The sequence below is a fragment of the Venturia canescens genome, chromosome 3, assembly GCF_019457755.1.
Source record: "Venturia canescens isolate UGA chromosome 3, ASM1945775v1, whole genome shotgun sequence".
In the NCBI taxonomy this organism is placed as follows: Eukaryota; Metazoa; Arthropoda; class Insecta; order Hymenoptera; family Ichneumonidae; genus Venturia; species Venturia canescens.
In genome coordinates, this window is record NC_057423.1 from 15,123,541 (window position 1) to 15,146,457 (window position 22,917).

General features: G+C 37.2%; 1 protein-coding gene and 1 long non-coding RNA gene across 16 annotated transcripts; one reads left to right on the forward strand and one right to left on the reverse strand.

The window, feature by feature from the left end:
* Nucleotides 1–521: 521 nt before the first annotated feature.
* Nucleotides 522–22,785, reverse strand: LOC122408300 (uncharacterized). Of its 9 annotated transcripts, none has more exons than XM_043415007.1 (5): nt 21,591–22,784; nt 1,247–1,571; nt 950–1,151; nt 714–881; nt 522–629 (listed from the first exon to the last, which is right to left on the reverse strand). In XM_043415007.1, exons 2-5 carry the CDS (start codon nt 1,283–1,285, stop codon nt 580–582), a joined length of 459 nt encoding a protein of 152 aa, XP_043270942.1. In that variant the 5' UTR covers nt 1,286–1,571; nt 21,591–22,784; the 3' UTR covers nt 522–579. The 9 variants fall into 9 exon arrangements, 1 of the variants encoding a protein (XP_043270942.1); XR_006260426.1 differs by lacking the exons at nt 522–629; nt 714–881; nt 950–1,151; nt 1,247–1,571 and adding exons at nt 17,353–17,558; nt 17,791–18,077; nt 18,701–19,123; nt 19,792–20,365 and having other exon boundaries at nt 21,591–21,605; XR_006260425.1 differs by lacking the exons at nt 522–629; nt 714–881; nt 950–1,151; nt 1,247–1,571; nt 21,591–22,784 and adding exons at nt 17,353–17,558; nt 17,791–18,077; nt 18,701–19,123; nt 19,792–19,965; nt 20,062–20,337.
* On the forward strand, nt 4,818–16,284 carry LOC122408301 (uncharacterized). 7 transcript variants are annotated; one of them, XR_006260437.1, is made up of 11 exons: nt 4,818–5,474; nt 5,584–5,927; nt 6,800–6,981; nt 9,560–9,803; nt 11,335–11,541; nt 11,746–11,929; nt 12,391–12,769; nt 12,881–13,075; nt 14,057–14,319; nt 15,003–15,118; nt 16,121–16,284. It is a non-coding gene; the product is annotated as an uncharacterized lncRNA (long non-coding RNA). The 7 variants fall into 7 exon arrangements; XR_006260432.1 differs by having other exon boundaries at nt 4,819–5,474; nt 15,000–15,118; XR_006260433.1 differs by having other exon boundaries at nt 4,819–5,474; nt 12,391–12,537; nt 15,000–15,118.
* Nucleotides 22,786–22,917: the final 132 nt, after the last annotated feature.

Genomic DNA, 22,917 nt, shown 5'->3' on the forward strand with positions numbered 1-22,917 from the left:
GCCAAATAACATGTAATCTTATGGAAGTCAAGACACATTCAGTGATATCTCCGTTAAAAATGATGCTAAAAATATGAAATTTTTTGGGCAACATGAGCAAGGCTTGCTGAATAATGTCAATTTTTTCAGATTTATTAGGAGATTTGCTGAGATTATATTAATAATAATCTGTTTTCCGTGCAGTTTTTTGAGGCTAGGATGGTCACTGTTCGTGTTTTCGACTGAGCTTTCACCACTTTTTCGTGTTTTTTTCCCCAACTTTTTTTTAAAGTGTATGCAACATTGCCAAACTGTAAACTGGCCTAACTTTTGAAAGGTACAGGTCATCACTTTTGGGTAAAAAAAATGACTGTACAGCCTCAACTTCCTTAACTCTAAAGAATATGTTCACCAAATTTTATTAAATTCTTATCATTTTGAAATTTTTAATGTATTTTACATAGTTTAGCATGGCAACATTGTATCGTCCCTAGCCACCCTCCTTAACAAGATTTTTCAACAAGAACGAATAATAAAAATTTTTTAACAATTTTTCAAAATTTTTATTTCTTTGTACATTATTTCAACCGATGTTGACTTCTATACTTGAATGGGTAAATCAACCACAATTTCTCCCATCGTTGTTAAAGCTTTAACATAAAAAAAAATGCGATTTATTACTCAGTAGTCAACTAGACATTTTTTTAAATTTGTAATATGTAATGTCAACATACCTTCGGTAATTTTCGTCTCCCCAATTGTAGTGAGACGCCTTCTGATGTCCTCGTCAAAATGTTGTATACCGTCAACAAAAATTTCGTGCCCTCCTGCTTTATTAATTCCAATTCGCGTCCAAAAAGCGATATTGTCATTCCTTGGCATTCTCCGAACTCTATCGGGATCTGGAAAATAATAAAATTTACGCATTTAAGGTGCATGGTAAGTATTGTAATAAACTCGTGGTAAATATCTCCTTGTATCCGTTGAAGCGCTTCTCTTGCCGCTGGGATCGTAAGTTTCAGGATTTTTTCGAAAAATCGTTCTGGAGAAATTATATGCTCCTTTAATTGTCTCCAATGCAGCTCCAACGCATCGGAAATGCACCCTGAGTCCCCGCTCAACCATCGATACAACTTTTGTGTGGATACACATTTGGTGTTGTAGCAATGCTCCTGAAAAAGAATTGGGCATTTTTTAAATGTTTAGAAACGAAATTAGTTTCTAAAATGAAATAGAAATAATTTTTTATGAACTTATGCGTAAAAACCATAGCCGATGGCTTTTTTAATGGAGCCCAGTAGCGCATTTAGGCTTTTATTGATTGCCTCAGAGGCATTATTAGTTCTAAATGTTTTTTTATTATAAACTGATAAATCCGTTGCTCCGAAACGGTGGATCCATTGCTCGAAAACATATTTGAGGAAGCCATTCATTTGGAAGGCCATGTTGTTTGGCACGCTGTTTACAATTTTAATGAAAAGCTGCGGCAGAGCCAAGGATAGTGCCATGATCATCCTTTTAATTTTTATCGCAACTAGATCGTTACGATATGCTCTCAAAAGGCCACTGGTTCTCCAATGTCTTTGGATGGCCTGTGAAAAAAATTATGATTATAAAATTGAAAACTCATGGCTCAAATATTGAAAAAATCTCTCTTCGATTGAAACCAATATTTCCGCACCCATAACGCACTCACCTGAGTGCACCCAAGTGAGGGCACCCAGGTGAGTGCGTTACCCCGTGCTTTGTTCGCTCACTGCCAGCGGGATCTTCTGTTTCGATCGATCTCACACGAGCGTGGAAATTTCGAAAAATTTACATCGGACGAGCAATATAATCATCTTTAAATATGAACGTTCTTGAACCCAAAATAGGCAAGTACGAAAAGGATAAACAAAAATACCGAAAGAAATGGGAATCTACGGACTGTGGCAAAGGTTTTTATATGTGCATACTAATTTGAAGGAATCATGTAGATATTGAATTAAAAAACTGTGTTCGAAAATATCATTTTACATGGATTACTTGTCGAATAAATAGCAAAAATCTCAACTCTTTGTTGATAAATTGAAACATTCAGCGAATGTTTCAGAAGTTTTCCAGAATACTCGTTCCTTTATGTTCCCAATCATACGCAAAATAAAATAATATGTACAAAATTCAAACAAGCGAACAAGTATTTCTTCCGCATCGTAACGACTCAGTCGTTTATTCCTGTAGCTTTGAGGTGCTCCATGAGTTCCGTAACTAAAGAAAAATAGTAACAAAAATAGGAGGAAAATCTCACTTGGAGGTTTTCATGTATTTGTCGGCTATCTTTCTCGTACGCAACTACAATGAAAATATTATAGGATGGCTGCAACATATAGATTTTGCTAAGCATAAAAGACCAAATGTATGATCTCAATAAAGCGATTGCAAGATTTGCAATACATCGTTGAGGAGTCACTTGACAGATCTCCAAAAATATGTAAGATAAAAAAAAACACCAGGAAAAATCTGCCGACCCCACATAATTCCTTCAATCATCATTGAAATATATAATATAGTTCGGATGATTATTATCGATTTTCGTATTTAAAATAAAAAGTATTTTTTTCTTTTATTTTTATTGTCCCCCTGCGTAGAGGCCACGGTCTTATATACAGGTCTTGAAACGTAGCCAGTTTTCTACAGGATGGCGTGGTTCTCTTATTGTCCGTGTATTAAATGTTTGATATGGTCGTGGCGCGGCGCTGCAATCTAGGGATGTACGTAGGTAGGGATGAAAACGTGCAACCTATTTGTAAACAATTATCTAACTTAAAATCCCTAAAATCAGCGAGTGCGTTATATGGTGTCATACCAGTACAACAAATAAATTCCGTACTTTTATATTATATTGAATTTCTATAATTCTTAGTGCTTATCGTGAGACGTTTGAAGTGAAAAAAAAACGAAAATGGTTAAACCATGTGCGGTCCCGTGGTGGAGATTTTATCGTATGGGAATGGTACAGATTCGATAGAGGGCAGGTCGAAAATACTCGTGGCGCCTCTAATGTCATAAATTATAAGTTTTTGGGGGTAGCACTTTCAATACTTTGATGGAAATATAATCATAATAATGTAATATATATATAATAATACAATAATGATAAAAGACCCCCAAAAGCTTTCACTTTTCATCACTAGTGGCGCTGTAGTCTACTTGCACCATCCCTATATACGCGATTGTTTATTACATTCGTTTGCGTATGAGGCAATAAAATGTTCTTCAAGAGAACAGAAAGTTACAACCAAAATTTGTAGTAAAAAAAAAATGTCAAAATTGGTTAACCAATAAAAATAACGCCGTATTTCTTCCAACTACATCCGTTTATTTCATTTATAACCTCCGCGCGTAAATACTCTTTTGCCCTTTTGCCTCTAATCTCCATATCATTCATAATAATGAAATCATAATAATATTCATATTAACTACTTTTAAAATCATATTAATTAATTACTTTTATTCATAGAAATTCAATACTTATAACAACAATAATAATAATATTTCTTTTTATTAGGGCTATTAGTGCATCGCGCATGCGTTGATTATCCATCCTGTAACGCTCCGAGCGGGAATTATAGTAACTATTATTTCGAATGATTTAGTTTTGGGTGGGTTCGATTGATAAGGAGTTGAAACTCGCCTTGCGAATTTCTCTTCAATAACTCAAGACAAAGATTTAAATGTTTTATGAATATATTGACGAAAATATGGATCTTGACTCTTCGGCTGACAACAATGTTCTCCCTAATTCTATTCCGTTCGACTTTTAGTCTCACAAATCTTTTGATTCTCACGCGCAGACTCCGTACGCTCCGCTCATACGCGGACCAATCACGCTGTTCTTCATTCTCCCACTCATTCGAATTCTGGGGTCTCGCGACCCACGCCTCGGTTTCACACGCTCGCTTCACAATGACACAATGCCCTTATTATTCTAGGTCCTTAGCATAAGAGTGACGAAGGATATGTCCTAGCCTAATGTTTATAAGATGAAAGTGGGTAAAAGTATCGTATTGGAATACTAGAACTATTTATATAAGAAATCAAAGAAAGCCTTATTTCGATACATTTCAACGTATGGAGATTATTATAATGTAAACTATAAGAATGAGTTAGTCAATACGTTCGTATTTCTTATCGACTAGCGGTTATTGTTTATGCTATACTTATATATTAGTCACCCAAGTCCGTCACGTTCCTCTCATTTAATAATATTTCAATGATCAAATTATCAAATCCGTATGAAATGCTAAAGTACGAAATTCGTAAATTCGCGGTCCTTAGCGCAGAAATCAGCGCACTCTGGTAACGAATTACGCATTCGTCACAATCCCTCGATCACAACGCCGATCTGGCGGCCACAAAGTGAAATAATTGAGCACACGTTAAGAGAAGAGAGCCACCCCCACTACCTTCGTTTCAAGACCTGTATCAAGGAGACTATAGGGAAGGAGTAGTGAGTAGTACCTCCGTTAACTTGGCCCCCCCATTTAATTATTTTAAACTTTCGTTAATGCAAATCGTTTGAGAGTCGTTAGAGAGAGTATGAGAGAAAAGAAAAATTGTTTGAGAGTAATTATTTTTTTCGTAGTAACGATTTTATTTTTTGGCGTGAAGCTGGCCCCTATTTTTTTTATCTCCTTTAAAAATGGACCTAGACGTTTCATTTTTTTTTAATCGATTGAGAGAGATTGAGAGTGAAAGAAAATCGTTCGAGAGTTAATATTTTAATTGATATTAAATTATTTATAATTATAGGTGATTTAACCTAGGGTCCCTAGAACTGACGCACTTCCGGTGTGCGCAGTGAGTGTGCGCAGAGAGTGAACACCGGCAGATTGCAACTTATATTTTTGTGGATGTCAATTGTCAATACAGTGCATTTATCGCCCATTATTGGTATATTACTCATTAATCATGACGCGCGAATTAGCTACGTCAGCATATCGCGTTTTATTGAGTTCGTGATAAACTCGTTACGCAAATCATCTGATATTGTATTCTGAACCTGTACAATTTTATATCTGTATCGTCTCCGCTGTTTATGTTAACCCTCTCGCCTCTCCAACTCTTCATGTTCCCACTGAACTCTGTGCTGAAAGGGGATTTGAGAGGCGTCAAGGGCGACTTGAAAAAGCCGTTTAAAAAAGCATCGAAAGATTACGAGACCAAGTACGCGAATCGAAAAGGAAAAGAAGCAACACCAAGTACGCAGAGGCTGGCCTCATCCACTCGCAAGTTACACCCGCTAAAAATGCTGACAAAATGGAAAAGGAGGGACGGTTGAAATCAATTTATCTACGTGAAATACGTGGACAAAAGGGTAAGACGTAATGAAAACGTGTGCCAACGAGCACGATCTTCTCTCGGATCTCGAGCATGCGGTAAACAATCGTGATTTGCAACAATTGCTGCAAGTTTATGCGAGAAACGTCGACGTTGCAACACCTCTTCCCACTTCGGTGAGTAAAAATTAAAACGTTTATTATTCGTCTACGCAGAATTTTATTTTTTTTTCATTTTATTTTATTTTTTTTTTAATTTACTATTATCGTTATATTGCCGCCTCAGGACATTGGTGGAACGTTATTGCATTAACCTCACAAAAGATTACCCAGCGGAGATTCTTCTACCAGCAGTCATAGTACACTCATTATTTATTATGATGTTGACTGATCAACGATCGAATTGTTAGTCTCGCTGTGGATTTGTGCGGACTAAGTGCAACGTTTCACTTTTACTCAGAAATGGACAAAGTTAACAGCTCGACTCTACAGAGGCTACGAAACCCACCACCACCAGTGCCTTTGATGTCAAACTCATCGAGATGGAGCAACGGTTGAAACAACGAATCTTTGAGCTCCATGTGTTCCGATCATGGTATTGCCGGCAATCCTGTACCTCCACCGAGAAAGGTAAGGTTTTTTCACCTCTTCGATCACTGATAAAATATAATTCCATAACTTTTTTCCGGATCGATAATGAGACAGGAATTATTGTCATACGCACAATCAGACAAATTCTTTGTGTTTATTCGATAAAGTCATTACTTAATTACACGTTCCCGATATAATCTGTACTTTTCAAATCCTTCGTTTTTATAGGATTTAGTTGAGAAACGTACGATTGATTTTTTATGTTTTTCCTTGTTGAATTTTTTTTCTATCTCTTTCATAAGTTGAAATTTTTCTCGATGAACAGCTTGAGCACCTCATACTGATCACAAACATCGTGCATCCTTTTTTTTATCTTCATCCGCTCTATGAAATCATTTTTTTTTGTTCTATATGATACTTTGAGAGTAAGCTCATGGAAAGAATTTCTTTTCCCCATCTATATCCTGATCTCTCCCATCATAAAACACTCGAAAACAATTGAAAAAACGAGGGAAGACGGCGAAAGAAAATTCAATGATTTCAAAGTATGAATTTTGTCTCTGTCACACATTTAAAAGTTAATTTTTCAGTCAAACTACGTGTATTTGAATTAAACTTGAGAAATATCGTTATTTTTTGGTATTACCTTCAAAACAGCCTAAAGCTTTTAATCCAGTCGTTAAAAAGCAATACTCTAAAGGTATATAATAATGTTATGTAAAAATAAATAATACATTTTTCGATATTTCTCATTATTGAAATACGATTGCAGCTGCACCAAAACTCTGACAACATCATTTACAAACCGTTTGAAAGTAAATGAAATAATGAACATTGCGAAAAGAATTAAAAATGCAATTGAATTGTTTATTATGGGAAAATTTACGTAAAGATCGTTTTTTGTATTTCAGATTCGTTCGCAAATGTCAAACGATGGCCACACGAGATTGACCACAACTGCAATATAGTCAGTAGGGTTCTCACGGATAACAAAAACGATGCTCCCAACCAGAAAGTTGTACTGACCGAGGATACTGAACGTTTTCCCACCTAAATAGATATTTAACTCTTTGGCATCACCAATATTCAATAGGTATTATCTGGTCTTGTCTTGTCATTTCCTCACTTTTTTCGAGATTCTTTTCTAGGCATGCATGATTGTACAGGATTTTTTATGAAATGTCCTGCAATCGTTTATGTGAAAATGACCACTATTAAAACCGATGGTAAAAAGTAAACTCAAGTTTCAAACAGAATTTCAAATCGATAGTTTAACTAATACTTTTGAACCAGTATGAAATCAAAACTTTTGGAGATGAAGAAAAAATTGTGGCATTTGTTGTAACCCTGAAAGCAGATTGAAAAAAAAAACTGGATTTGCGTTCTTGAACTCGGCTTTCTATTTTGTTGATTCAAGAATTTTTTCATCCATATGTTTGGCTTGGCATAAGTAGAATGTTCGCTAATTCATCGGGCCAATAAGAAAAAAAATAGTATAAATTTATACCAAATCCGCGAGATTTGGCTAAGCGCTCCAATTGGTCAATGAAATATCACTTTATGTAATCGGCGTTGTTCGACAAATGAATGTACTGCTCCGGTATCCAATGTTTGATTCGAGCATAAAGGCACGTAATTCTTCCCTTCGGCTGGCTGCAACTCGCTTATCAACCACGACGAAGCCAATGAAACTTTGGTTCTACATTAACATACATAAATATTTTCCAAATAAATTAGTCGAAATCTCGTTTAATTAATGTATTATTTAATCAAGAGAATTGAGATTGAATCGAAATTTTTAAGTACTTTCATCCAATGAAAATATTGAAAAATTATCGAATTACCCAAATTATTTTGCGGACGAATTACACTTCCGTCGGAATATAAATGATTAAATGTGGCTCGATTTCTGTTTTCGGCGGTTTATTAATTTTAGCTTTTTGTAAATCGTCGTTCAGTTCCCATTTTGATGTGTTTCGGAGGCAGTACGCAGTAAAATGGTTTGGTTCGTACGCAACAATACCAATCAGTCTGAAATACATCAAAATTAAATTAAGTGGGATAAAATCATGTTAGGGATAATATTATCATTTTTATATAACAAAATTTCTTACCGGTATTGCACCTGATTTCCGTTGGAATCAGGAATTTGAATAAATTTCGGAATATTGGTCAGCTTGTATCTTATTCCACGCGGATCTTCTAAGATCGCTCGAACATCGCTTTCAATAAAAACGCGGATCCCCATTCGATTCGAAGTGTGGATTATTCCACAGCAATTCTCATCAGGACATTTTTTCGAAAGCTGCGGGCAAATGCGAAGAGCTGCTCCCAAGACGCCGAACCCACTTTTTTTTATGTCGTTATGATTCGGTGAAATCGACACCAATGATTGATCTTGACTACTGGAATTTGAGTTTTCGAAACATTCGTTGCACCGTTCGATCACACGCACACTCGGTTCGCACGACATGGCCTTTTTGACTAAGTTGTCAATGCTGTCAAATGCACTCACTGTGTACGAGATGATACTTTTTTCGGTTTGAACTTTCAGTGTTGCCGCGTACCACTGAGAAAGAAGTCTTGCTCGGTCGACATAGGTATTTTTAGTTATACCAGTTGTTAAAATTTGTGAAACGAAGGAAAGTGTTTTATTCTTTGAGTTCCGGATCGACGATGCATAACTGGAATGGTCTATGGCTCCGCAGATTAAAATTTGCACCAATGAATCAAATCCACAGGTGGATTCGATGAAGTAACATTTGCCGTCCATTTTCACCGACTGTTGAATCTTCGAACCATTTTCCAAGAAATAGTATATTACACACCTAGGGCAGGAAAATAAGGAAAGTCTCAGATCACATGTAATTGTCGGCCGAGGCTGACAAACATGTGGTCTGAGGCTTTACTTTTTCCTGCCCGAGGTGTGTATACGATTTTTCTGAAAAAAGTTTTGTTCCAACGTCTAGTCATAGATTTGTGGTTGATTTGGCTATTGACATATTTAATTTCCGGGAATGATGTGAAATAAGTTCCTTTTTGTTTTTCGTCATTCTCATTAGCTGCTTGCATTTCTGGATTCTCTGTTTTGGATTTATCCAAAGAGTCTACGTCGATCTTGCTGTAAGAGTGATCCCACTTATCTATCACTTCTTCAATGTGATTCAGCTCTTCATCGTTGTCGTCACCAGTGATCACTTCACTTTTCGATGCCTTTCCTCTCCAATCCTCATAGGTCATCAAATCGGAGTCATTGAAATTGTTGATTGGATCCTGAGAGTCGACCTCCGAAAAGGTGGAGACATTTTGAATAGCCATGTCCGCTAATACCTGTGACTTCTTTTGATATTTTTGGGTGTTTGCAACAAAGAGAAGCGTTCCACCAATAATATCTCTTATGTGAGTGACAATAAAACTGTCTACCCGCTGTGGTCCACTGGGGAATACTCTAGTTTTTAAGTCACTGAAGTGGCTTTCAACACAAGCCGACAATGCATGTTTTTTTCTGCGTTCAGGCATTGCAACATTTGTCCAAATGGAAAAAAGAACCGCAATTTTTTTCAACGATGCTACAAAACTAGGCAAATAGAAAACATTCATCTCGGTGCCTACTTTTTTTGCATTTGTGGCTATCGTCAATAGTTTTTCAATCCATGTTGAAATGCTTTCAGTTTCTTCAGGATTGGATTCATCACCTGGAAATTCTTCAACATCTTCATCCAACTGGACATAATTGGACTTCTCAGGTGCATGTGGTTCTTCAAGTTTCTTGAGATCAGTCCTGTTTCCAATTAAATCTTCAAGGCAGTTCCTGATTGTCAATACACTCGTCAAATCGGCTGCTGCTGGCATATCATTCTTGATCGAAATGTTGACTAGGGAGTCAGAAAATTTTTGTGCAGCTACTGTACAGAGGTACGTATAAATTTTTGCGAACGACTTCAAGTCGGACGTTTCGATAACTAATCCAACACATCTCAGAAAAAAGTGCTTAATTTCTAAGTGTACGACAGTCTTCCAACATTCCCATCCAGCAATGAAGTGTAAAATGTGTGCGACATCCACAAAAATATAAGTTGCAATCCGAAACAGTTTGTTTGCAAGTAAGCTTTCAAAGCATTGTTGAATGTAGCTCTTTAGAGTTATGTTATTGAAGCCAAGACACATTGCAAGAAGTAGAGCTCTTGAAAAATCGCAAATTGCTATTTTTGGTTTAATAGTGGTCGCTTCCATATACATAGATCCAATAATGGATAAATCCTGCTTTGTGCTTCTCTGATAACATCTGATATACCGGAAGCTTGTCAAAATTAATCACCATGCTGTATAGAAAAATGTGGCCAGATTTGGTATTGTTATTGTGATCAATTTTTTTTACCAAGCTACCTGTTGCATCAATGATCACAGTGCTGTCTTTGTTATTTTTACAATATTCAATGTACGCGTGTAACTGGGAAGGAGTCTGATACATGACATAAAAAGGTCGTGACCCAATATCCTTTATGACTCCTGCGAATTCTGGTCGGTCTGACAACTTTTCTATTGCTCCTATGAGATCTCTTCGATCAAGTGGGTCAATTCCTAAATTTCTATCGACGCACTGTTTTTCAGCTTGTCGCAATACAGTTGCATTTGGAAGATAGGGAGGTTCTGCATCCCCGAGTACCATTTCTTCCCTTGCCTGGCGTTTTCGGTAATTCGATGCTCCTTCGTGGATCAAATCTCTTTGAACGTCGATACGCCGCATTCCATTCAGCGGACGTTTAACCGATTCGTGAATGTTATTCTCATTGCGAGTGTCTCGCGTGTAGATTTTCAGGAGAACTTCTTCGTCGTCAGCCGGTTCGTTTTCAACGATCCCTTTGATCTCATTTCGGCAGACTTTCCCCTTACATTTACCCCAAATGGTAATGAAATTTGCTTTACCCGTCTCAGCCGACGAAACTCTGGCTCGTTTGAAAACATACGCACACGGTATTTTTGTTTGTCGCGATATGGCAACTGCGATTATATTCGTCCAGACTTTTTTCCGCAAACTGCGTTTACTATTAGTTGTGGAGGAAGAATCTACAACAGAAAAATGATTGCATAGATTCAAATAAAATGATCTTAGGTTTAATCATTTGTGTATGGTTGAAAATAATGTCAATTCAATTGGGAACAAATACGAATAAATTCATTGCTTGAACATAATAATCTGTTCATGTCAATTTGCCATGAATATTATAGGTCCAGATTCTAACGTTAAAATTATTCCATACTGTTCGCTCAATTGAAATTTAAAAATATTCTAAAAAAATTATACAAAAAATGTATTAAAAAAAAAAACATACTAAAAATATATCGAAAAAAATTGAATCGCGAATGGAAATTAAATTTCCATAGTTTGTCTTGTTGTATATAAATTGTATAAACTGTTGATTCATTTATTTCCCATTGTTTGCAGATAAGGAGATCGAGTACGCGGGTCAACCGATCGGTGTTGTAGTCGCCGAAACTCAGGCGCTCGCGAACGAGGCTACGAAACTAATCAAAGTCAGTCAAATTCAGAGACACTAATAAAAAAAAGCGATTGTAACAATTAAGGACGCTATTGCTTCGGGTGATAAAACTCGACTGTTCCAAACTGCACACATGTCAGCGAAGCGAAAAGGTCTCATTTTTTTCTACTTCTCTTCTTTGTACTTTTCGTATTCTCTATCAAGGCCTGCCTCACGTATTCCAAAGTTTGCAACAGTTTTTTTGTTTCGCTTGCTTCATCATAATTTTCGTTCGATTGTTTTTGGCAAACGCTCGAATAACGCTCGCATCACCATATGATTTTGGCAAATGATAAAATTTGATTTATCATTCACAGGGAACGATGCAAAGCACGTTATCAAGGGTACACCCGAGGTAGGATCTCAGTGTCACTTCACGATGGAGCCGCAGAGTTGCGTTTGCATACCGACGGAAGACGGTATTGACGTTTATCCCGCTTCGCAGTGGCTCGATTTAACTAAAGGTTCGACAGCTTCTTGCCTCGCTGTTCGAAACAACAGGTAGCTATTTCTATTGATAATATGACCGCCCGTTTTTGCTTTTTAGTCATCGTCGATCTGGCTGACAAGTATATGTGTGTATATATATATATACGTGTACCAAGTTATCATCATATATTATTATCGAACCAAGTATCGTTTGATGGAAAATGATTATGATGAAATATTATGGTGAACTCGGACAAATCGACTTTGTTCCATCGAATGGTTCAACATCGTTTTCACCAAACCATTGATAATCAATTGCGAACCGTTTGATAAATATGTCAGCTAGTTTTTTCATTCATTCTTGCGCAATCAATATTTCAATTCGTGCTCATTTTTTGTTTCATACCGGAACGAACAACGCCGTATTTTTTATTGAAACAATAAAAATCAAAATTGTTCGGCCAAAATTTTCAAGCGGCCGCATCAAGTGTCATTTCGACCTATACTCATATATAAAAAAAAACGTATTTTAGCATAAACGTCAACGTAATGCGTTTGGAGGGCGATTACGACGTCAAGACCTCGCGATCGACTCAAGAATCGTGCGCGTGCGCACTTGTAGGGCACCTGTTGAAACGACCAGTTCGGTTCATCATGACAATCGAGTAACGGTGGACAAGGTGGGCAAATTTTACTCGATGAAACAGGATTGCGAGGTCGGCGTTGACGACAACCGCCTCATACAATATCTCAATTCGGTGCATTGGGGAAATGCCGGCTATTCTTTAAACGAGTTACACGCACCATTTCTCGTTTATCACTTTTACACTTGCTACTATTTCGAAACATGTAACTATGATGAGTGCGAAGTGAAAATCAGGATACTATCCAATATCTTTCGAAGAGCACCTGGTTAGCACTCAATATTTCATTCGTTTATTGTCTATTGTCAACACGCTTCAAATCATCCGCGCGTCTATTGATTAATTATTCATTGATCTAGTGAGACTTTGCTCTTTTCAGCTTCTACGGAGGGAGCCGCAATGGCAAAGAGCATAATAGAATATATAGTTCGAAAAATTGGAAAAAAATCCGTTGGAAGTGCGCATATTGAACATGAATTCGGTGGATAAGGAAGCTCTACTATCCATGATCGAGGATATGAAGAAATCTTCAGGTTACGAAGTTCGCAAGCGAGCAGTTGAAATTTTGAACAGTGTATGTCTTTCTTTTCCTATACCTCTCGCCGCTCTCCAGTTTTTATAATCGCAAACCTCAAAGAGTATACATATCTTGGAGAATTGAAACTTCTAACCTCATACATTATTAGAAAAAAAAATATCGGTTTAAGCGGAAAGTTTTTTAGCGAGAGGAGCGAGTAAAAGATTCATTCTCTTCTCCCTACAATAAAAAAATCGTTGGAAAAAGAAGAGAATACCGTTCGCAGTGATGAAGGATCCTCTGATGTTTTGAAGATAATTTTACTCAATGATATTCGGTGGTGCATGATGGTCTAGAATGTGGTTAGGGAATTCGTACGAAGATATCAAGATAAATGAATAAATGATGCACCCCCATGTAAGATCAGTTCCAATTTTATTATTCTGTAATAAAAGTATCATTTTTTTTTCTTTCAAGGTTGCCCAAATCGCCGCTCATACTTTAAGGATTGATCTGTGCATAGTTTCCGTTAAACCCACTAATAACATGATAATTCCGAAAAATTCAGTGACAGGAGGAAGTTTAACGAGCGAATTATGCACCAATGTATATATTCATTCATTATTAACGTTGTTATTCATTCTTGCGGGTTTACTTGCTGTCTGCTTATTCATAGCACCTTAACATGCTTTCTTTACCCGTCGTATATATTCTATCCCAGACAACGATGATGGCATACAAAGAAATTTTGAAACGACTCGAGTCCATCAGACTGAAAATAGAAAAATGCCAGTTGGATGGTGTTGATGATGGCCGCTCATGCGGCCGACGTAGATTTGTACGCTCGTTACATATACGTTTCGTCATTTTCTGGTTTGTCGATTCTCAATTTTTACGATTTTTATGAGAAACCACCGACATACTCGTTTGAAACCCGTTATTTCTCGTCACAAATGAGAGTTGGAAAAAGCACAAAAATGCGCATACGAGGAACGACGAATTATTGCGAGATAAAATATTCGGTAAATCTCATTACAGGATAGCGCCGGCAACGAAGGAGCTCGAACTGAAGCCATACCCGATCTACGGCGCGATCGTAGCAGAAGTCGGGTTGAACGTGTTCACGGGTCAACATATCATACGAAGAGTCGTCGTAATTGAAGACGCGGGAATTAACCTCAACTCAGAAAGTGATTTGGGATAGGTCAAAGGAGCCTTTATTATGGGCGTCGGTTACTGGACCAGCGAAAGAATTTATCTACGATGTGGATGCCGGTGCTCTCACCAACACCAAAACTTGGGTAATGTACATTTGAAATTCTTACACCACGTGGTTTTTCTCTTGTTAGATTTTCAGCTCCTCCTTTTTTCTTCCGATTTCAAACTTTCTGTAAGGATGTGCTTTCGCCAAATAATAATTTGTTCAATATTTTATCGTAACAAAACACTGAATGGTCAAGGCTAAGATACGAAAGAAGTTCCATACCAAATTTCAGCTAGATTGAAGGTAACAGCTATGCGAAAGTACAGCCTTTCGAATTGAAACTGTTTTGGTTAAAAATTATTGAGAAAAGGAAAATGAAAATCAAGTTCCGACGCGCATCAATACGCGTTTGCTTATTCCGGATTAGATTCGTATTTGTAAATGTGCGCCTGAAATTTTTATCGCGAACTAAAACTCTTGGATGAAAACTACATTTTGCGTCCTGCTCGCACACAGTGCCAAAACTTGACCTACCTCCCTCCAATCGGCTCCGAAAAGTTCGTTTCGCGGAAAGTTTTTGCTTTTTTTTTTGTTTTCAAAATATTTCTTTTAATCTTATTTTTTTCCAAATATCTAGAGCCCTCGATTCCGTCATTGAACTTAAATTTAAAGTAATATTAACATGAAGTGGATGCATACCTTTGGGTTTCATTGTGTGCCATTCTTCGCTGGTTAATGATACGGTAAAAACTTGTCCATTTTCGCGTTCACTTTCAGAAGTTTCAGAATCTACTTCAGACTCGTAGGATTCTTCTAAAGTAGAACCATTATCGGATTCTTCAGTCGTGCAATTGTTGTACGACGGAATCGAAATGCCCATTTCACTTCGTGCAATTGTGAGTATTTTACGACGATCTTGTACGACACTGTTGTAAACATGATGGGGAGTCCACTTTTTTTGCAAATTGTCACTGATTTCCGTCCATACTGATGAACTATATGCAGGAAGGGTGGTTGTTGAAAAATATGAAATAAATTTTTTTAAGCTGTCTACAGCTTCTTCCACTGTGACAGCGGCTTTCCGTGGCATTGCAAATTCGCTTGTTCCAACCGCGAGTACGAACACTGGTGCACCATACACGAAACAATAAAAATCACAAATAAAAAGTTCAAGCACGAAAATAATTTAAAAAAAAAAATGGATATGAATCAGAAAATCACAAAATTGAAAGAAGCTAAGCCGTTAACTGTGCAACGGGAGGCATGAGAATGAGCTCGCCTCGACGATGAGATGGGTGTATGTGGTGCACCATACAATGTATCGTACAATTCGGCGAAAACGCTTGCGATAAAACGATTTTTTAGGGAATTCGCGTTGGGTGCATGGAGAGTTGGAGTATATATTGAATGTTATATATATATATACATAGCTTTTTGAGTCGTTGCATATTTTTTCCCGGAATTCTGTTCCACCTTCTTATTTTGTCAATTTCTGAGATTTCTCAAATAGCGATCAATTGACTTCGTTGCAAAGTTCTCATTCTCGCGGATCATTTCAATCTTTTCTGAGTATCTAGATTTCCATTATTAAAACATTGAAATTTGGACATTGATAATTTTTTTTTTTTAATACTTCGAATCGTATTCCGATGTATTTGATAGAGGGTGGATGCGGGTGTGTTGGATGTACCTTAAATTAAGCAATTCGACGCTATAAGTCATTTGAAAAATGTTATATTTAATAATAATTTCGGAACAAAAGAATTGTTAATACGTCGCGTTTTTTCAACCACGCCATAAATAATTTTTGTATTTGTTTAGTTTTAGGACGAATTCTATAAAATAAACGAAAAATTTTTTCTCTAATTTCTAATTCATTTTCTTTTCGATTTGTTTAGATTCAATTCATCCGGATCCACGAAACCATCGGATTTTCATCTGAATCAAACTCACCGCCGTTACTACCAGTTTATTTCTGTAAGAAAAATCGTATGACTGGATTTGAATAATTACGGCTCACGTTGGCACTACAGAGGGTCAAATAAATTATAAAAGAAATTAATAATTTATTTCAGTTATTCTCAGAATTATATTTTTTTTAAATCCAAATTTACATCAGCGAAGTGATTGTGGCATCAGTTGCTTAACGATTAGTCGATCTACTCGATTTTGTTTCATTTTTCATACTGCTTTATCGGCTTCGGCTTTATTTTGAAGGGCGAAAAAATTTCCGGCTACTTTCAGCCAAATTGCATTGGTAATTCGATGCATCGACTTTCCCTGCCTCTAAATTGCACCGCACTAAAATTTCCCGTGCAGAGCAATTTATTTGGCCTGGAATTCGTTAGCACTTGTTCAAGACGACTACATTATGATTTTTATTGGGATGGTATGATTCAACGTTTTCCTCCGAGAATCTCGAGCAACGTTCACTTTAAATTACATGTAATTAAAATCCAGATTGAATGGAATTTGAAGTTTTAAGTTCCGATATGGAATCTCATATTCACACTGAAAAGTTCACTCAATTGTTAATTGAGAGTCTATAGATAAAAATGTACAGCTATCCTCAACCTCGCAATTCTTCTCGTTCCTATAGTTTCCTCATTATCTTTCATACCGTAACTTCCTGAAGCTTTCGCGCTGCGAATTGATGTTGGAGACGTATATTCCAATTTACTTTTCAAACGACTCCCTTTGCGCAATATTTCTATAATTTTTCTTGTTTTCTTTCTTGGGGGTTTCCAGGTTTTCTCAGCACGTTGAGGCTCAGTTGATAGTTTGAAACCGTTGGACGAGGTGGTTGAGTGAAAAACGGAACGTAGAAATGCTTTTTTACGCATTAACTAAAAATATTCAAGTCGAATAAAACTTTCGAGAGTTGTATATGTTAGAAAGTGGTTTTTGGATCAGGTGTGAAAACGCAATTTTTAGTTTAGTTTTTAAAATAAGTTTTTATTTGAATTATAAAAAAATAGTTTTTCTATCGTGCAAACAAGTCACCGCATGAGACTCACTTCCGTCATTGGAGTTCAGTCTTGTTATATCGAATTTGTTTCTCGAATGAATTTTCGCTGGAAGATCAAACGACAGAGGAAGGGGAACGGTGTTATGATTTTATATGTATCAATACGATGAATTACAAGTTTATTGAAAAATACAGATCAATCCATATTCATAGAATCGAAAGGAAAAAAGTTGTCGATCTCAAGTTTCCATTGCCCCCACTGACGCGTCTATCACTTGCGCATCAACTGGAGTATCCATCGGTATTATTTTCGGTGACTTTCTCGTAGGTGAATACATTTTTCGTAATGTGTCATAGTGCTTCGCATCCTGAAACACAAAAAAATCTTCACGTGAATTTTTCCATAAGAAGCTGTCCAACTGTATCTTGAATTTTGCTCGCGATATTGGTATATGAAAGACGAGTGCTGAGCAGCATTTTTCGGAACGATGACATAACTCAGATAGAGTTATTTATACCCGTTGATCAATTATTTATGTACGTATGAATTTTTATACATTATATGTAAGATATGCGCGAATATTGAAAAAATTATATTACATTTTTATCATTTTTTTTCCTCTCTGTCTTTCCGCTCGACAATGGGATTCGTTGGCTCGTCGTTCAGGTCGTCTCCGTGTATTGTTTTCTCTCGCTCCGACTCCTGTTTCTATAACTCCCTCGTCCTCGAGCTCCGTTTTTCCCCGTCGTCGCGGCTTTTGCATTTTGCTCTGGATTGAATCTCGTTGAGCCACCGGTCCAACCACTCGCGGTTCTCATTGCCGTTGGAGTCGCCGATAACTCTGCCGCTGTTATAGTGACGTCGTCGTCGAATTACTCTGGATCGCCTGGAAATATCATGAAATGTCAATATGAATTTTGGCCGATCGTCTTGTTCCATTTGTACGGTATAACAGCCGCTATTCAGCTGATTCGTCGGATTCCTCGCATCTGGGATGCCATTTAATTATTTCATCGAACAATTGGAGCGCTTTCAAGCGCTTCGCCAAATCTCGCGGACTTGGTCTATATTTATACTATTTTTTTTCTCATCGATCCGATTGACAAATGAATTAGCAAACATTCTACTTATGCCAGGCCGAGAGCGTACTGATGAAAAAAATCTTGAATCAACAAAAAAGAAAGTCAAGTTCAGGAACGAAAATCCAGTTTTTTTTTTCAATCTGCCTTCAAGAGTTACAGCAAATGCCACAACTTTTTCTCCATCTTCAAAAGTTTTGATTTGAGTTCATACAAGTAAAAAAGTATTAGTTAAATTATTGATTTGAAATTCTGTTCGAAACTCGAGTTCACTTTTTTTATCATCGGTTCTGATTGTGATCAATTTAACATAAACGACTGCAGGACATTTCATAAAAAAATCCTATACGATCATACAACAGCCTAGAAAAGATTATCTCGAAAAAAGCGAGAAAATGACAAAATATATACATATTCAATATATACATACCTCTTGAACATTGATGTTGCCTTTAGCAGAGATCTCAAAGAGTTCTCTCAAAGAGTGGCAAAACGTTCAGTATCCTCGGTCAGTACAACTTTTTGGTTAGAAGCATCGATTTTGTTATCCACGAGAACCCTATTGACTGTATTGCAGTTGTGGTCAATCTTGTGTAGCCATCGTTTGACATCTGCAAACGAGTCACCTCTGGTAACGTCGTAACCAATGATATTACGCCATGCGTACCCCTGTATTACATTGACGTTATTGTCCTGAGTTCCTCCTGTCCTGTGGTGTCCCATACCTACAGCTTCACCCTGTCTCCTTTAACCTCTATAGTCCTTATTTTGATGTCAACATCTATCATCGTTAGGTAACTACTGTTGAATGTGTTGTCCGCAAACCTCAGCAGTAACGAGCTTTTTCTCACACCTGTAAAACCAAATTCTCACAATTAATTCAGTTTCCAAATTTTGGTATGTTTTGCTGCTATTTGTCATCATTGTTCTCAAGTTTGAAAGTTAATTGAATACAATAAACTGTTTTCTTACATTAAATTGCAAATGGTCTTTGCAATTTAATTTATTCGAAAAAAAAACGTCGAGTTTCATGGCATTTCAATTGTGCAAATTCAATATTACACTGTACATACGTGCAAAGAGCAAGAGAGAAAACTGGGAGACTGGGGGGGGGGGGGGGGGGGGGACAAAATTGATCGGGTTTGCGAAACAACACAGGGGTGATTGAAAGACTTTTGAGCTTATTTACCAAGAGACTGCTTGCTTCCACGTTACATGTAATAATCTACCGTTTAGCTCCGACTCAAACTTATTGAATTATTGATATAACCTGCTCCTCTCCCAACCTGTGGCTGCTTATGAGACAAACCACTTGAACATCTTGTTTCATATCCAATGATTTTCTAATCTAAAATTTGTAATTATCAAGAGCCGCTCGAGGCAAAAAAACGATTTATCATTGAATAAAAATATTACTCCACAAACTTTGCTCTTGCCTCCTAACAAAAAGTCTAGTTCTTTCGACTAATCCAAGTTCATGAGCGCAAAGCCAATCAATTTATTAAATGTTTTGTTTTTCACCTGGTGTACAGCCAGAATCGATATCACCGATGTATCCAGGTGGATCAGAAGCACATGATTGTAAATCGAGTCGAGAATTCGAGTTGTCCAATGCATGAATTTTCACAACGCACGGATTGTCACAACACTCATTCAAGAGAGCTTTGTTGGAAGGGCAATCGGTGTTGCTACATCCTAAAAAAAGACCTGTATAGTCTTTAGGCAACTCATGAATTGCCAGCGTAGCTCGGAGAATATTCGCAACGAAAGGCATGATGATTAATTCGGTACCACTCGGCTTCCCTGGCGTGGGGAGCTAAAATTGCGGCGAGCACGCTGGGACGCAGATGTCTTACACGCAAATGCACTTGCTGCATTCTTAGTCAGATCGAGTCAGGAACTGCGTAAAAATATTGAAATTGAATTTGAAAAGTTTATGAAAAACGACTATTCCCGGGTCTGTAGTCTGTATTTTCATCCATTTTAGATGGAAATATTCGTTGCCGATATCTGCGTTCTGCAGCATGAAATTTTTTTCTTGCACTGCACTGCGCACACTCACTGCGCACACCGGAAGTGCGTCGTTCTAGGGACCCTAGGTTAAATCAACTAATTATAAATAATTTAATATCAATTAAAATATTAACTCTCGAACGATTTTCTTTCACTCTCAATCTCTCTCAAACGATTTTCAAGCGATTAAAAAAAAAATGAAACGTCCAAGTCCATTATTCTAGGAGATAAAAAAAATGGGGGCCAGCTTCACGCCAAAAAATAAAATCATTTTTGCCAAAAAAATAATTACTCTCAAACAATTTTTCTTTTCTCTCATACTCTCTCTAACGACTCTCAAACGATTTGCATTAACGAAAGTTTAAAATAATTAAATGGGGGGGCCAAGTTAACGGAGGTGTGAGTAGTCCAATCTCCGTATTGGCGCCTGTTAGAAAAACGTCCGTGAAAATGTCGGGAACCCGGGTTCGAGGAACAGCCACTCGCGTTGCATGCGTTTGTGTACGGATATATATAGTAATAAAATCAATGTCGTTGGTGAAACTGACCGCCATGACGGCGGAATCGTGGATTTAAAGAGTTTTCGCGCCTGTCAAAAATTGTTGAATCAACGATTATGAGTGCTCGTAATCGAAAATACTAATATGTATTGTAATAATATTCTCCAGCAACGTAAAACCCTGTGCTTTACACATTCAAAGTATCAGCTGATCTCCCCTCGTATGTCGCGCTGCTAAGAAAACCATAGCATCCGAGAAATTGCCGGTTCACATACTCATGTCGAAAGAAATTTTTTCTGTCACAAATTTTTTTTTGCATGATATTTATGAATATTTTAAAATTATATTGATAACTATAGCTTTTGTGACCACAGTTACTGTTTCATAAAACCTTACATATCAAACGGCCCGGATAAGCTAGTAGCATTTTCTGCCGTTTGTAATATCATTAGCTTATGTGGTGTAATGGTTCGATATGACAGGCGTGTATAACATATTCGTGGAGTCCGCGGTTCAAATTCTCTTTTGTTTTATTTTTTTTTCATCTAGATAGTTATTATTCTTTGACAATAGCAGAAATTTAAAAAAATCAATTGATTTTGTTGAATTATGTTTTTTTTTTATTCATTCATATAAAAAATGACTGCAATATGTTAATTTATTTTAACAGCAATAGCCACTGTGTCAGTGTATTCCATTTTAACAAAGATAGGTTAGACCCACAAAAACTATCAACAGTGTCAGCTGGCAGCAACGCATGCGCGTGATAACGTATACATAATGCGCATGCGTTAACCCGTACAGTACCTACAACAGCGCCGCTCGAGAGGAACCCTCTTTCCCGACACTTTTGCGGACGTGCCCGATTGCTGAGATTGGACTCCTTCCCTATAGTCTCCTTGACCTGTATGTAAGACCGTGGTAGAGGCTATTTGCCTATTACAGGATCTTCTTCTTCTTTCACTTTTGGCTATGCTCACGTCTGCCCGTGAGACTAGCCTGGCCACTGGCACGATTGACCGCTTCGACCAAGGTTCTATTACAGGATCGGCTTCTTCTTCTTCTTCTTTCAATTTGGCTAGCGTCACGTACAATCCGTGAAGCTAGCCTGGCCACTGGTAATACACCGCATCGGCCAAGGGTCGATTTGTTTTGAGGTTGGTGTGAGCTCCTCTATATATATATATGTGTAGATTGTTTTGAATATAAATTTATTTGAATGTACGTCTGAGATTATGCTGCGTTGTTGAGCAAAGGGGAAGGAACAATAGAATAAGCAATTCAGAGAAGTCACAAAGCACACCGAGACTGTGAATTACATTCTATGTTCTATTTCCCTAAGCAAACGCTATCTTTATGTTTATGTTGATAATTTTTTCCTTCTCGATTTATTATACCCCTCGTAAGCTGGATTAGCCTCGAGAGGTACGAAAATTGGGAGAATTTAGTGTGTTATTTCCTTTCTACATTGATATGGTTTAATAATCAGTTTTTATAATTTTGATGTATTATTTCATTTAGCTTTTATTAATTTTGGTTTAATCATTCAGTTTCTCATTGTTTAATCATTGAGACTGGCCGGTTGTTACTCAAGGTTCCATATTATTCTTGGTGTATTGTTGAGTCAATGAGAATTTACTTATTTATTTATTTAGTTTGTTTTGTTTGTTTTTACTTAATTAATTTATTTATTTAACTGGTATACACTATCACTTTCATGTCACTTGTTCTAAAATTTTTAAATACACGGAACCTTTAGTTAGTTTCCGCGGGATCACGGAAACGCGTCCACCCTCTTCCAGGTTCGACGGCCGAGTCCTTCAGTTCTCAGTCGCATGGAGCAGGCAAGGGAATCTACAGGATCGGCTGAAAAAATGTTTCATTTTGGAAGTGTAGGTGACCTCTTTTGGCGCTTTTTGGCGACTTCAATAACCTGTAAAAGTGGTGATTTTTGGCGACTTAACTGGCCTCTAGTGGAGGCTTGAGCTTCGAATTAACTAGCAACCTGGCAACCCTGTCACCGCTAGAGCCTATCAGAGGATCTGCTCTCTTGTATACTGTACGACTGTACTGCATAAGCTGCATAAGTTAGCTTTAGCTATATAATTGATGATCGTAAGTTACTACACGTACA

Excerpts from the sequence above, each read along its gene's own strand:
- LOC122408300 (XM_043415007.1), bottom strand. The coding sequence starts at position 1,285 with ATGCGCTACTGGGCTCCATTAAAAAAGCCATCGGCTATG. Across the intron at positions 882-949 it reads GCTTCAACGGATACAAGGAG|ATCCCGATAGAGTTCGGAGA; the intron begins ATATTTACCACG and ends ATTATTTTCCAG. Across the intron at positions 630-713 it reads GGAGACGAAAATTACCGAAG|CTTTAACAACGATGGGAGAA; the intron begins GTATGTTGACAT and ends TTTATGTTAAAG.